Raw genomic sequence first — 15,606 nt, forward strand, 5'->3', positions numbered from 1 at the left:
TTAAACATCTCAAGCTGACTTGAGTCTTCTGCGATTATTTCATTTGCAAGTTGCACGCCTGAACATGTTACAGGTGATGAGCTCCTGTTTTTGTGACGTTTCTGATGCGTGTGTGAAACGTCGGAGGTTAAAAGCTATTCTCTTACAGAAACACAGCTGCTTTTCTACAAGCATATTATTTATTCTCCAAAGCCCTCTGAGTAATTAGAAATTTTTTATTTCATGCATGGAATTTACAATGCTAATCTGAGGCAATTTTCCAAGGAAAGTTCAGGCGCCCCGGTCTCTCTCCTCCGGTGCTCCGTCATGCCAGATTCAAGTCTGCAGTGCAGCTCGCCAGTTACATAACAGGAGGGAGTGACGCTTGAATTAACGAAGGCGAGCTGCTAATGGAGCGTTAGAGAGTCGTGCATGAAGACTGCCTCTCGCAGCTGTGAAAATGACGGATAAACGCTCGGTCAGATAAACACCGTCGTTGTCATTCATCGCTATGCTAAGAAGCGTGTTTTTGACAGGCGCCGTGACAATGCGCCTTGCAATGTTTGGCAGGGCCAGCCTTCCCGTTAATCAGGAGGGCTGTTGAAAATTCCACAAGGGGAAAGTTCAGTGTTTCCATTGTCATGACTGGAGGCAATGAAAGCAGGATGTGTTGAGGGTGCAACAAGCACTGCTTTCTCTCAGGTTGTAGTGTTATTCTTCGCTGCTTGGAATTTTACAAAGTGTTATGTCATACGGCTGCCCTGAAAGGGTTGCATTGTGGCGCTGGGGTGTGCCTACCACAGGAAAAGCATTTGAATAATTTCAGGCCTGAAGCCCGAAAATAAAACGAATAAGCTGAACCGCTATTATTGCGTCAAAGTGAAGTGTGCCAGTAGGCTGCAGTCAGAAGAGGCTTGAGTTGCACAGCAGGTGCGGTGGGGAGGCCAACCGAGGGATTGGTGTAATTCTATATCAGACGCTGGTTTGCCATTGCCCCAGATACCTGAGTGGAATCAACATGCTCCCAACAGTGCTTAGGCTAAGGCGGAGCGGTGCATTTCAGCACTTTGAAACGCTAAATTTGCAGGGATTGACACACACCTGTTACATAGTTTAAAAAAAAAAAAAAAAAATGGTCAGTCGGGAACGCCGCATATCATTTCGCTGAGCAAAGGGTCGCCAGAGTCTGATTACCGCTGATGTCACCTTCGGGAAGGGATAGATGTTACACACTCATAACCACCAGCTGGCGAGTCTCGGTTTAAAGCGACCCACTCGTTTATCCTTCAAAAACTGAGAGTGAGGCCTCTTCGTTAATGTTACGTTTGAAAGAGCATTTGGAAGTAAAAAGCATTTTTGTCTTTGCGGTATATTCTGCAGCAGTGATTGAATACTACTAATAGGATAGACTGCTGTTGCATAAGTTCATATACAAGTCAATGTAAAGGAGATAAAAGTGCAATAAATACATACTTGGAGCAGGGGCTTTATTTACCTTAAATAGAAAGAGGTTTGGTGTTAATTGGAAGCAGGCAGTAATTGGAATTTCCGAAACTTGTACGTATTGTAAATTTCAGACTGTAAGCCACTACCCTTTTCTTATGCTTTATACCCTTGGGTTTATTATTTTTGGATTTTTAACTTGTTCTTTGAACAAGTTGTTTTCATTAAACCTACTCAGTGGCCTAGTGGTGAGAGTGTCCACCCTGAGATCAGTCGGTTGTAAGTTCAAACCCCGGCCGAGTCATACCAAAGATTATAAAAATGGGATACATTTTTCCCTGCTTGGCACTCAGCATCAAAGCTTGGAATTGGGGGTTAAATCACCAAAAATGATTCCCGGGCGCAGCACCGCTGCTGCCCACTGCTCCCCCAGGGGTGATTAAGGGTGATAGGTCAAATGCAGCGGACAAATTTCCCCACACCTAGTGTGGGTGTGACAATCATTGGTACTTTAACTTTAACTTAAACAAGCAGAGACACTGAAAAGGTGTGTTATTGTTTGTGCTACGGCACCATCTTATGGATGAGTTCAATCACAGCAGGTGAATAGGGTGAACATCTCTAGTATGTCCTTCCGTTTAGGGCTTTGAACCGGAAGTACTAGTGCCATTCCGTCTTCTACACGAATTGATTCTTGATTCTTCACTCCAAGCAATGTTTTTAAGTTTTACAATATAACTACAACTATTTATTGTGATGTTTGTAGGAGTGATTTCCTGCATATTTGTACGTGCCATCGTGATGTAATCAAGCTAGCGTTGTTAGCATTAGCTAATATGCAAACACATTTACAAAAGTCTGTGTTAGTATTATTAATTTACAATGGCATTCTTTTTGTATTGTTTCAGTTTCAGAAATTCCTCGGTAAAGTCACCAAAACCTCACTGTAGAGCAGTACTTTTAAAAAATGTTATGTTACGCCTTTTTAGGAATATAAAAACATTTCCCATGACAACGGATGGTAAACATGGTTCAAACCTTTGATTCGTCTCCCGACGCTTAACGCCAGCCCTACAGCCTCGCCTTTTCCTTCGTATCGCCGCTGGAGTCTCTGGTTTCACCCCGTGGACTCCGGTGTAGGAGAGAGCTAGCAACTTTTCTATGGTGTAAACAATTGAGCCATGGCTAAAAGGGTCCTTGGAAGCAGATTCATTGGACAGGTATCTCTTCCCCGATGCCAGAGGTGTAAACATGTGGTAGCCTGGGTGTGTTGTATGTTGTGCTGGGCTTTCAAGGTGAGATATACCTTTTATTATACCAAAATCTTGTCTGACTCGAAGAAACTAAAAAGCGTTTTTCTTGAAAGGTTGCTTACAGCCAATTATAGTCAATGCATTCTGACCTCATGCAAATCAGCAGTCATTTGCTTTTGCAGACTCGATAGTGCAACTATCAAAGATTCTGGGTTTAGTTGATTTTAAACAATGATTGTAGCATTTACGGTAGTTTATATTGAAAACTGAGTAGTGCTCTAATAATCTTTATAATTTTGTTTCATGTTTGATGTACTGTTCCTGGTAGTTGTCACTGTCCTTTCTTTGTAATATGTTGCAGCGGATATTAATGACTTTCTTCAAACATTGTCTTTTTTCCCCACCCCAGCCGTCCCCTTCCCGCCTAGTCACCGCCTGACAGCTAAGGAGGTGTTCGACAGCGAGGGCAAGCCCAAGGTGGATGTGCTCAAGGCCCACCTGACCAAGGAGGGGCGCATGGATGAGACGGTGGCGCTCAGGCTAATTGGGGAGGGAGCAGCCATTCTTCGTGCAGAGAAGAACCTGCTGGACATTGAGGCTCCAGTGACAGGTCAGTTTGTTCTTCTATGATCTTTGAGGACAATAACCAACTGGATAAAAAAATGTTTATTAACAAACAACGACAAGTTGCAACGATTAATCGATTAAATGTATTCATTTGATTTGGAAAAGGCTTTGATTTATATTGTGCTTCTTTGTTTAATGGGTGTAACTAATATAAAATTATAAAATTCAGACTGCATTAAGTACCCGGAACTTTAACTATGCAGACATAGTTTCCGCATGGCCACTACAATAGAGCGCATATGAGAGCGGTGGTCATACTTGCCAACCCTCCCGATTTTCCCGGCAGACTCCCGAATTTCAATGCCCCTCCTAAAAATCTCCCAGGGCATCAATTCTCCTGAATTTCTCCAAATTTCCACCCGGGCAACAATATTGGGGGCCTGCCTTAAAGGCGCTGCATTTAGCGTCCTCTCTCACCTGAAAAGGGGACTATAATATACGTTTCCGTATGTTTATCTATAACCCATTAAGTAGGCAGGCACGGAGCAATTTCTCAGCATGTGTTTATTCCAGCCGGCAAAATAATACACTGACACACAACATCCGGATCCCCATCATGCATTGCTTCAATACTACGGCAAGTAGTAATGTCCAAAAACATAACAGAGACGAAGCAGAAGAACAAAGAAGAGACATGGTGACGACGAGTAAGACGAAGTACCCTTGCAAGTTCCAAAATGATTGGAAAAAATAATTTCAGTTCATCCAGGACAGCACAAAGGGGGAGGGGTATGCTGCCTGCAAATTTTGTAGATCAGACTTTTCCATTGAATAAACGGATATACTCATTCATGAACGTAATATATATATATATATATATATATATATATATATATATATATATATATATATATGTATATATATATATGTATATATATATATATATATATATATATATATATATATATGTACATATAAATATATATGTATATATATATATATGTATATATATATATATGTATATATATGTATATATATATATATATGTATATATATATATATGTATATATATATATATATATATATATATATATATGTATATATATATATATATATATATATATATGTATATATATATATATATATAATTATATATTAATATATATATATATGTATATATATATATGTATATATATATATATATATATATATATATATATATATATATATATATATAAGAAATACTTGAAAATATATACTCTCCCCCACCACACCTCGAACCCATGGCCAAAGGACCCCAATAGGGACAAGCGGTAGAAATGGAGGGATGGATAATGGCCAAAGGTATGATAGATGCGTGTGTACAAGTTTAAAGGGGAACATTATTACAATTTCAGAAGGGTTAAAACCTATAAAAATCAGTTCCCAGTGGCTTATTTTATTTTTTGAAGTTTTTTTCAAAATTTTACCCATCCCGGAATATCCCTAAAAAATCCTTTAAAGTGCCTGATTTTCGCTATCTGTGAAGCCATCGTCCATTTTCCTGTGACGCCATCCAGCAAGATGTAGCGACATTAGTTCGGATTCAGACTCGGATTTCAGCAGCTTAAGCGATTCAACAGATTACGCATGTATTGAAACGGATGGTTGGAGTATGGAGGCAGATAGCGAAATCGAAATTGAAGAAGAAACTGAAGCTATTGAGCGAATAGCTATTGATGCTATTCGGCCATGTCTGCCCTAGTATCGCCGGTAAAATGTGCAGCTCAACGATCGGAAGTTTCGCATCTTGTGACACTGGATCAACTTAAATCCATCGATTGGTAAGTGTTTGTTTGGCATTAAATGTGGGTGGAGGGAAACGCTGGATGTACATATAGTTTCAAATGTACGTACAGCTAGCCTAAATAGCATGTTAGCATCGATTAGCTGGCAGTCATGCCGCGACCAAATATGTCTGATTAGCACATAAGTCAGTAACATCAACAAAACTCACATTTGTGATTTGGTTGACTTTATCGTTGGAAATGCATCTGCAGGTTATCCATACATCTCTGTGCCATGTCTGCCTTAGTACCGCCGGTAAAATGTGCAGACACTCCGGCACATTCACTGGGGGTCTGGCTGCAGATTTCTTTGACTTTATCGTTGGAAATGCATCTGCTTTGAGTGTCGTAGGATATCCACACAATCTTGCCATCTCTGTAGTAGCATAGCTTTCGTCGGTAAAGTGTGTGGCACAAACGACTGACCATTTCGTCGACTTTCCCCACACCCTCGTATTTTGAACAAATTTCGTCCAATTTCTTGCCATTTTCGCATCTTTGGGCCGGTGGAGCAACTTGAATCCCTCCCTGTTAGTGTTGTTACACCCTCCGACAACACACCAACGAGGCATGATGTCTCCAAGGTTCCAGAAAATAGTCGAAAAAACGGAAAATACCACAGAGCTGAGATGCGGTGTTTGTAATGTGTTTGAGAAAATGGCTTTATTACCGAGGTGACGTCACGTTCTGACGTCATCGGTCCGAGAGCGATAAATAGAAAGGCGTTTAATTCGCCAAAATACACTCATTTAGAGTTCGGAAATGGGTTAAAAAAACATATGGTATTTTTTCTGCAACATCAAGGTATACATTGACGCTTACATAGGTCTGGCGATAATGTTCCCCTTTAAGGAAACGGCAGGCTGTCTTCTTCTGATGGATTTATTACAATCTTTGCAAGCTGGGTATCATTTGCTGTGGTCTGGAACAATATGCCACACAAACAACTATTTTAAATGCAGCCAATATTACACACATAATCTGTCATGAGATATGCAAATATAAGTTAATACTGTGGTGATATTGTTACGTGAGATTTGATACCGTTACATCTTTAGTGTGGCAACAAACATTTATATACACATGTTAAAAAAGCAATTTCAATGTTGATCATGTGAATTTTTTAGAAAGAAATAATGAAGGACATTAGATAATAAACTATAACCGGGCATATTTTTTGTCTTTGCCATAGCAACTGTGTAGAACCTTCAGTATAGGTGGACCAGTCAGCACATGTTGCTAATGTTGCTGCTCTCAAGTGCCAATACATAAATGCTAATTCACACCAACAAGGTGAGCCTGGGAGCCCAAACAATTACTACTGATGTACATGCCTTTCTTCCTGGTCAAGTGCCGTCCGTCCTACATTAGACTTTGTGATGAAGCTTCTTTGATGTGTTGCAAATGTGAGACCGCCTCTATGACAACAATTCATCACTCCAAAAAAATAAAGACCCTGCATGCATATTCCATAAAACAAGCCCGTTTCCTGCTGCTCAACAACCACACTGTTCCCCTGAGGCTTTTTTCAGGGAGCAGAAAGAGCTAAAAATGAAGTGACAGTGCCTCTTATGTAAGGGCTGACCAGAGAGATCGGACTAAATGTGATAAGTAACAAATGACTATTTAAAAAATACGATTCCCTGACTTCCTGTTTGAATTCCCTGATCTCAATTTGCTTTTTTCCAATGTAAGCTGCATCAATTGTACTGAACTATCCAACCTTTTCAGTCTACTTGGTGTGGCTCCATCCATCCATCCATTTTCTACCGCATATTCCCTTTGGAGTCGTGGGGGGCGCTGGTACCTATCTCAGCTACAATTTGGCGGAAGGTGGGGTACACCCTCCACAAGACACCACCTCATCGCAGGGCCAACACAGATAGACAACATTCACACTCACATTCACACACTAGGTCCAATTTAGTGTTGCCAATCAACCTATCCCCAGGTGCATGTCTTTGAAAGTGTGGCTCGCTTCTGATTAAAAAAAATGTTTTAACATCTAATGGCAAAATTATGTGATATGGACAACAAATATATATCCCAATATAGGTCATTTTGTAACCCGATAGTGATATATAATAACACTTTAGTCGTGTTTTAGGAATTTCCGATCACGGTTTTAAGCTACCGATTCCGATACAAATCATCTATAGGCCCTTTTCTACCAAAAGTTCCTGGAACCTCTAGTCCCTGTAACTGTAAGGTTCCTGTAGAAGTGTGTGGTTTGTTTTTCCACCGTATTTCACAGTTCAGGGTAGTTCATACAAATCAAGTTGATGACGAATAGAGGAGTAGTTTACTACATTTCTACACTGATACCTTGTAAATAGACAATATTACGTCAGAATTATTTTGCTCATTTATAAGTATATGAAATACAAAATTATAATGTAAAGAAGGATATGATTTATGAAACAAAGTGTACCAAATTGTTCCTATAAAGTCAGGCTTTTGTCCGCAAAGTCCAAAAGTCAGACAGTCGTCCTCTCAGTAAATGATGAATACATCAGGTTTCTTTATGGTCTGTTTCAGCTGTAAATAACAATATATAAATATAAATGTCAGCGTTTATCTCATGCCGACAACAAAAACACTTTGTTTTTAGCGTTAGTTTATTAGCATTAGCATTGTGTTCCCTTGGGTTGAGGCTAATAACTACACAAATGGAGTGTAGTTAATATTTGATGTTATTTACCTTCGTTCCACTTGTGTGCTGCCTCCTTTTAGTTCACCATTGTCCAACGAAGTCAGAGTAGTAAGCAGGAGCGGCTTCATACTCCTCCGTAATTACTTTTAAAAAGAGTCTGTTAAATTCTCGTAGCTTCGTGTAAGGAAATGAAGTTTATAAAAAATAATAAACATTAAACTGCATATAGTTTAAAGCAGGCCTAGGCAATTATTTTGACTCAGGGGCCACATTTAGAAAAAAAAATGTGTCTGGGGGCCGGTATATCTATTTTTAGGAACACTAATACAAAACCTCACAATAATGTCTGACTAAATGCTAAAAATGTTATGTTATTAGCAGTTATAGCAGTTATACTGCCTTGAAAAGACGTAATGGAATTTTAGATTTGTCTATGAACGATAAACACTGAATTTTGACAAAATATGAACGTTACACCCCTTTTCGATCGACATATTTTCCAATCAAATGAAACGCAACAAACAGTGAAAAATGAATGCAAAGGCTATCAAATAAACCCACCTACAATCTAATATTTGCTGAATTTCCCCCAGGGATCAATAAAGTACTTTCTATTCTATACTAGTCTATATATCACTAAGCTTTAGAACTTTTTTGTGAAAACCTCCTTCCTCGTCTGTGGAAACGCTTCCCGCCCACACTGCTTGGTGCCTCGTCTGAGCTGCTGTGATTTAGATGACCATAGTAACTAATTAGATTACCATAGTAACTAATTAGATTACCATAGTAACTGGTATATCATCCATAAGCACAGATTTTCAACCATTGAAATACTTTGTATAGTTGAAGACTTACGGTCATTAGAAAACATGATTGCACATCATAATGGCAGCTACACTTTTATCTCAAAGATCTAAAAAAATTATTTAGGGATGTCTGACGGGCCAGATTGAAAAACTCAACGGGCCGCATGTGTCCCCCGGGCCTTAATTTGCCCAGGTCTGGTTTAAAGGCTATGGCTGGATTAATAATTTAATAATTAATAATTAATAATTTCTGATGAGCGTTTTTGAACACAAAGATGCCCCACAAAATTCCCTGCATTTTGAAAGCTCCTTTAGTTCTACTTTCTGTCTTCTCTCTCTCCGTTGTCAAGTTTGCTGTTATATAAATACACGAGTAGTAAGAAATAAACAAGTCGCTGCGCATATTATAATGGCGGTCGTGCATTTGAAAAATAAGTTCTAAGAACACTCCCAACTGTGTTCATCCAGTCAGCGTTGGACAGCACAGCCCACCGCTAAAACGATTGCGGGTACCTTCCAGAAGTCCCACCTGGCAGGCAGGATCTCGGAAAGGTTCTTGAAGAACGAAATCTACCTGGGTGGTTTTTGTTGGAAACACAGGGGCAACTCTATTTACCCAGGTAAATTAGAAAGTTCCTGTGGTGGAAAAGTGCATTACCAATCACATACAGTGGGGCAAAAAAGTATTTTTTGAGCCACCGATTGTGCAAGTTCTCCCACTTAAAATGATGACAGAGGTCCGTAATTTTCATCATAGGTACACTTCAACTGGGAGAGACAGAATGTGAAAAAAAATCCAGGAATTCACATTGTAGGAATTTTAAAGAATTTATTTGTAAATTATGGTGGAAATAAGTATTTGGTCAACCATTCAAACCTCTCACTGATGGAAGGAGGTTTTGGCTCAAAATCTCACGATACATGGCCCCTTTCATTCTTTCCTTAACACGGATCAATCATCCTGTCCCCTTAGCAGAAAAACAGCCCCAAAGCATGATGTTTCCACCCCTATGCTTAACAGTAGGTATGGTGTTCTTGGGATGCAACTCAGTATTCTTCTTCCTCCAAACACGACAAGTTGAGTTTATACCAAAATGGATACATGGATGATACAGCAGAGGATTGGAAGAATGTCATGTGGTCAGATAAAACCGAAATAGAACTTTTTGGTATAAACTCAACTCGTCGTGTTTGGAGGAAGCAGAATACTGAGTTGCATCCCAAGAACACCATACCTACTGTGAAGCATGGGGGTGGAAACATCATGCTTTGGGGCTGTTTTTCTGTTAAGGGGACAGAACGATTGATCCGTGTTAAGGAAAGAATGAATGGGGCCATGTATCGTGAGATTTTGAGCCAAAACCTCCTTCCATCAGTGAGAGCTTTGAATGGTTGGCCAAATACTTATTTTCCACCATAATTTACAAATAAATTCTTTAAAATTCCTACAATGTTAATTCCTGGATTTTTTTTTTCACATTCTGTCTCTCACAATTAAAGTGTACCTATAAAGAAAATTGCAGACCTCTGTCATCATTTTAAGTGGGAGAACTTGCACAATCGGTGGCTGACTAAATACTTTTTTGCCCCACTGTATGTAAGTATGTATGTATGTAAAACGCTGTGTCTTAATGTCCAGGACAAATTTCTCTAAGAGAAAATAAAGCTAATTGTTATTGTTATTATTATTATTATTATTATTATTATTATTATTATTATTATTATTATTATAGTGCATAATTTGTGTTATGAAAAGTGACTGTGGGCCATTCTACACATTTAGGTATTGGTCCAACAGCAATAGTTGCAGGAGCAGTTTTAACCATACAAATACTGATACCTATACTACTAATACTAATGAATAATTTAGCTTTTCAATTATTAATCACAGTTAGAATCAGGAAAAACAAAACAAAGGGCGTTAATGTAGCAATATTTAAACAATATTTAAACCATTTCCTTATTATTTTTTATTACATATATATGTTTGAGCAAAACAAAGTAAATAGTACACAAGAAGTTAACAAAAGCAAAAACTACACTCTTGAACTCTTCCATGTCCAGGAACTTGTTCTCTCAATTTGTAAACAATGACAAAAATGACAAAAACATGTCAATTTAATGAGGAAATGTAAATACTCATTAACATTGATCCAACACATTGTAGTGAACAGATAAATAAAGGCAGAATATGTGGTTCAGTCAGCAGATGAGCTTTTTCAAGGAACTATAGAGAATGTTGTCATACCAGCATACATGAGAAGGCATAGCATTTAGTACCCGAGGTCCCGGTTTATTCACCTGTCCCTCCAAGGGACTGCTATGCCACTCACAAGGCTCTCTCAAGTTCTCTGTGATTGACAGAGAGCCCATTCTCAGCCAACAGGTAGTTTATGTTCAAGTGTTTGGATCACAACAAGGTCGTAGAGACATCGGTTTCTTGAGTGCACATGAAAGCTAACCATGACTACACATCCAGAAAAAAAATACGAGTTGAATGAATGCTGCATGAATTGATATATTTGCCTTTAGAACTTTTAAACGTTTATAAGCTGTTATGTTTCATGTCTCATAACTGTTTTTTATTAGTGCTAGAGGGGGCAAAATGGCACTTTTGATAGTAAAGGTTGTTAACCTCTGTGTTGTCTTTTTCACAAAGCAATTCTAACATGACCTATGTAAATATCAGACATCGACCGAATATCGGCCGATTATTGGCGCCAATATTTGGCATTTTGACTTATACCGGTATGAGACTTTTTTTCCCCAACTTTAACTGAACTACATCAACAGATACAATATATAAAGATATGATATCAGTGTTTGGTATATAAAAACACAATTAGTGAAGTGGATGTTTGTTCTGCATAAGAAGAGTTTCCTTTTAGTCACTGTCGCTTTTACACAGTATGTCTCTTCTGCTTACATTTTAAAACTTACCATTTTTTGCTGGGAAATCCAGTTGCTGTCCTTTTCTCCCGGCATCTTACCAGTTCCGTTTTGTTTTCTCTATGTTTTTATTATAAGCGCAAATGCAGACAAACTAATTATAGCGGTGCCGTGATCACAAGCGTGTGTGCTTTTGTTTACATCGAGCGTTGTGCTGCTTCCTCGCTTCCTTGCTGCCGGTAAGTTTATTCTAGATCATAAATCATGCATCTCACCTGGACATTCTTCATCTAAATGGGAATATATGAACATCCTATGAGTCGGCATTCTAATGACAGCACTGTACTGTAAGCAATGTTTTATTATGTTCGTTGCCGCTCATAAAGTCTGCAGTGAGTAATAATCAGTGATGAAGAAATAAACCAAACATTGTGATGAGTTTTTGAAATTAATGAGCCGTGCTTAAAATGATCAAAAAACGTAAATATTAAAAGTTATCCAAAGAGGTTCATTCGGTCTTTAAAAAAGTATGCGATTTTGCTATTCTTATAGCCAGACCTTTGTTTATTTACAAACCTGACGGTTTCGGCCACAACTGTTGCCCTTCCTCAGAGGTTGTCACGTGGAAGTACGGAAATACACACAGGTCTGGCTTCAAGAATAACAAAATCGCAATATTAAATGTTATGATAAATGTACCCGTTACTAAATTACCTATATACTTACATCATGTATATTAAACATCAATGAAGGTGTATGAGTGTTTTTAAAGGGCTTAATAGGCAGACTTGCCTGGCAATTGGCTTCATTGTTCGCATTTATTTAATATTTAGAATGCAAAAAAATATATTAATAACATCCTTCAACATTTCTTTCATAATAACTGTGAACAATTGGCAAAATTCCAAAAAAAAGGGACTAGTTTGGGGAGATTCGGACAAGTTGGGGTCGCCAACTTCACTCAGGCAAATACAAATGTAATTTTTTTGTAATTAAAAGCGTGTTTATGCCCTTTTTATGATGCGCTGTTTAAAAAAAGCTTAATGTTTAAAAAAATTACATCAAATCAGACACATTCATTCATTACATAGAAAACTTCAAAAGTATCTGTTTAAGTTACACTTATTGATGAAAAATGATATTTGCCTGCGACTATTACGATTAATTTTGAGTTACTATAAACAATGCGATTGATCATGATCAAATATTTTAATTGTTTGACAGCCCTAGTTATTATTATATATTATAATTACATTGATTTGGACAAGGTGGGGGACCCAACTTCACACAGGCAAATGCAAGTGTTTTTTTTTTTTTTATTAAATCAACATAAAAAAACACAAGATACACTTTCAATTAGTGCATCATCCCCCCCCCAGAAAAAAACCCCTCCCTCCCCCATTCACACTCATCCGCACCCACTCACACAAAAGGGTTGTTTCTTTCTGCTACCAAAATTCTGGTTCCCACAACATGGATACCACAGTCTGCAAGGGACACAGTCCTTGAAGCACACATGATTGCGTAATTGATTAAGTAATTTTCCATTTCTTTCAACAATGTGGTGTGTGTATCCAATACCTTTCCATTTGTGTTAATAAGCTTGGAAATGTTCTTTTTAGAACGATTTTTTGTTTGGATATTTAAGAAGAATTTTGAACACTTTTCACCTTTTTTCATCCAGATTGCTCTGTTGCAGTCATAACTTTTCAATAATTATTTTTCAACTAAGTCTGCTAACTCTTCTTGTTCGGCTGTAAAGGAATTTAGTTCCTCACTAGTTGGATTATCATTACAATCTATATTTTTTTTATTGTAAATCCTCAATTTCTTTCTTTAATTCCTGTTCTGCCATTTTATGTTGGGTTTTTTTTCCATGAAGAGTACAAAATTGCATATCCCCTAAAACAACATTTGAAAGCTTCCCAAACTATTTGGGGATTTGATGATCCTACATTATTTTTTAAAAAGTCATTAATAAATTGCTTTGTTTTTTCAATAAATTTATCATCCTGTAGAAGCATTTGATCAAACTTTCAATATCCGGGCCCACGTGCATTATTTTCAATTGCAATAGTTAATCCTATACAATTATTATCCGAACCTAATTTATCATCGATTGATATTGCAGTCACTTTGTTTAGCAATGGAAATTATATCAAAAAATAGTCAATACGACTCGCCTGGTTTTGTCTTCTCCACGTATACCGTACTAAACTAAGATTTTTGAATATCCAGATATCAATTAAATCAAATGCATTCATAACATTTTGAATCTTTTGTAAAGATTGAGGATGATAATCCATTGAAAAATTCCCTTTTCGGTCCAGAACTTTGTCCAAAGCAACATTAAGTGTTGTTTGTTTTTTTGTCATTACAAGCATGTTTATGTCCTTTTTTGTTTTGCTGTGTAAAAAAGCATCATGTTTAAAAACATGTCATCAAAGCAAACAAATACTGTATACATTTTATCGGTTATTTGTTCAATTTATAATGTAGATGTAGACAAAAGTTCTGAATCTGTCTGCTTAAGGCCAAACATTTTTTAAGTAAATCATTGCATATTGTTCTGATGTGTGGCGACTTGAGACAAGAATATGTTGATTGACCGTCTAAAAGTAACATGTCTTCCTACACTTATTTTCGGAGTTGTATGCATTTATATGTGTACTGTAAAACATAAAAATCGCAAATCAAATCGCAATTTTGCAGAAAAAAAAGGCAATGAAGTTTTTTCTCAGATTTATGCAGCCCTATGTCAGACAATAACTGAAAGAGCACTTTACATTGAATTTTACTGCAAATATATTCCTATCAGTAATGACAAAATATAAAATGAAATGTCACTTGTTTTTTTTTCAGCATCTACTGGCATGCTGGTGTGTATCTACTGTTTGAAAAAGAGGATGTGGTATTGTGTCCTAGCCACAAACCACGGACTCATAGCAAGTTGTTTTATTTGTAAATGTTGTATTTTTGTCAAAGAATAAAAAAAAAGAAAAAGAAAAAAATCTATATACATATATGTTATGTATGTATATATATATATATATATATATATATATATATATATATATATATATATATATATATATATATATATGTTCTATATATATATATATATGTTATATATATATATATATATATATATATATATATATATATATATATATATATATATATATATATATATGTGGGAAAAATCACAAGACTACTTCATCTCTACAGAACTGTTTCATGAGAGGTTCCCTCAATCGTCAGGAGATTTTGACGATTGAGGGAACCCCTCATGAAACAGTTCTGTAGAGATGAAGTAGTCTTGTGATTTTTCCCACACATACATATTGCGCTCTACCACGGTATCGAGCACTATTCACTGGATAATCCAATTAAGATATATATATATAAATATAAATATATATATATACACATATATATACATATATATACATACACACATATATATATACACATATATACATATACACATATATATGTATATATACATATATACATATACAGTATATACTTATACACATATCTACTTATATATATATGTGTTAGTATATAAATATATATACTGTATACACACACATATATATATATATATATATATATATACATATATATATGTGTGTGTGTATACAGTATATAGATAGTACTTTATATATATATATATGTATTTATTTATTATATGTATACATATTTATATATACGTGTGTGTGTATATATATATATATACATATATATATATATATATATATATATATATATATATATATATATATGTGTGTGTATTTTTGTTGTATTAAAAATAATATATTTAACATGTTGTTTCTCCATATATTTGTACACTCAAAAGCATATGTCGAAATAAATTAATGTTTGAGTAAAATTATATTTAAAAAATGGTCTTTTGCTTGGCATGCAGAGAGCCAGTCTGGACCAAAGAGTAATGGGGAAAATGTTGTCCCAGTCCACCCCTGTTTACTGGTATGTATGAGTGAAATCAATCCCATTTTCCCTCTTTTGGCACGATTATAAGAGATAGCCTAGAGCAGGGGTCTTCAACTAAAATCCAGATGTAGAACATTTTCTCATTTCCTTTCCTATTTCCTTGGATATCACTTGTTCTTCAGGGTCACTTGCTTCACTTCTCTTTCCAGGGCTGTACGCTTGGCTTTTTCACT

At 36.5% G+C, this 15,606-nt stretch overlaps 1 protein-coding gene across 6 annotated transcripts in view; it reads left to right on the top strand.

The window, feature by feature from the left end:
- LOC133560773 (protein phosphatase 3 catalytic subunit alpha) overlaps positions 1–15,606 on the top strand; it is a 217,713-nt gene that overhangs the window by 107,370 nt on the left and 94,737 nt on the right. For all 6 annotated transcript variants that reach the window (XM_061913688.1, XM_061913684.1, XM_061913689.1 and 3 more), the window contains exon 2: positions 3,085–3,285. In XM_061913688.1, coding sequence (XP_061769672.1) covers positions 3,085–3,285 — 201 coding nt within the window. The remainder of the gene's footprint in view (positions 1–3,084; positions 3,286–15,606) is intronic.

This window comes from Nerophis ophidion, linkage group LG10 (genome assembly GCF_033978795.1).
Source record: "Nerophis ophidion isolate RoL-2023_Sa linkage group LG10, RoL_Noph_v1.0, whole genome shotgun sequence".
Taxonomy (NCBI): domain Eukaryota; kingdom Metazoa; phylum Chordata; class Actinopteri; order Syngnathiformes; family Syngnathidae; genus Nerophis; species Nerophis ophidion.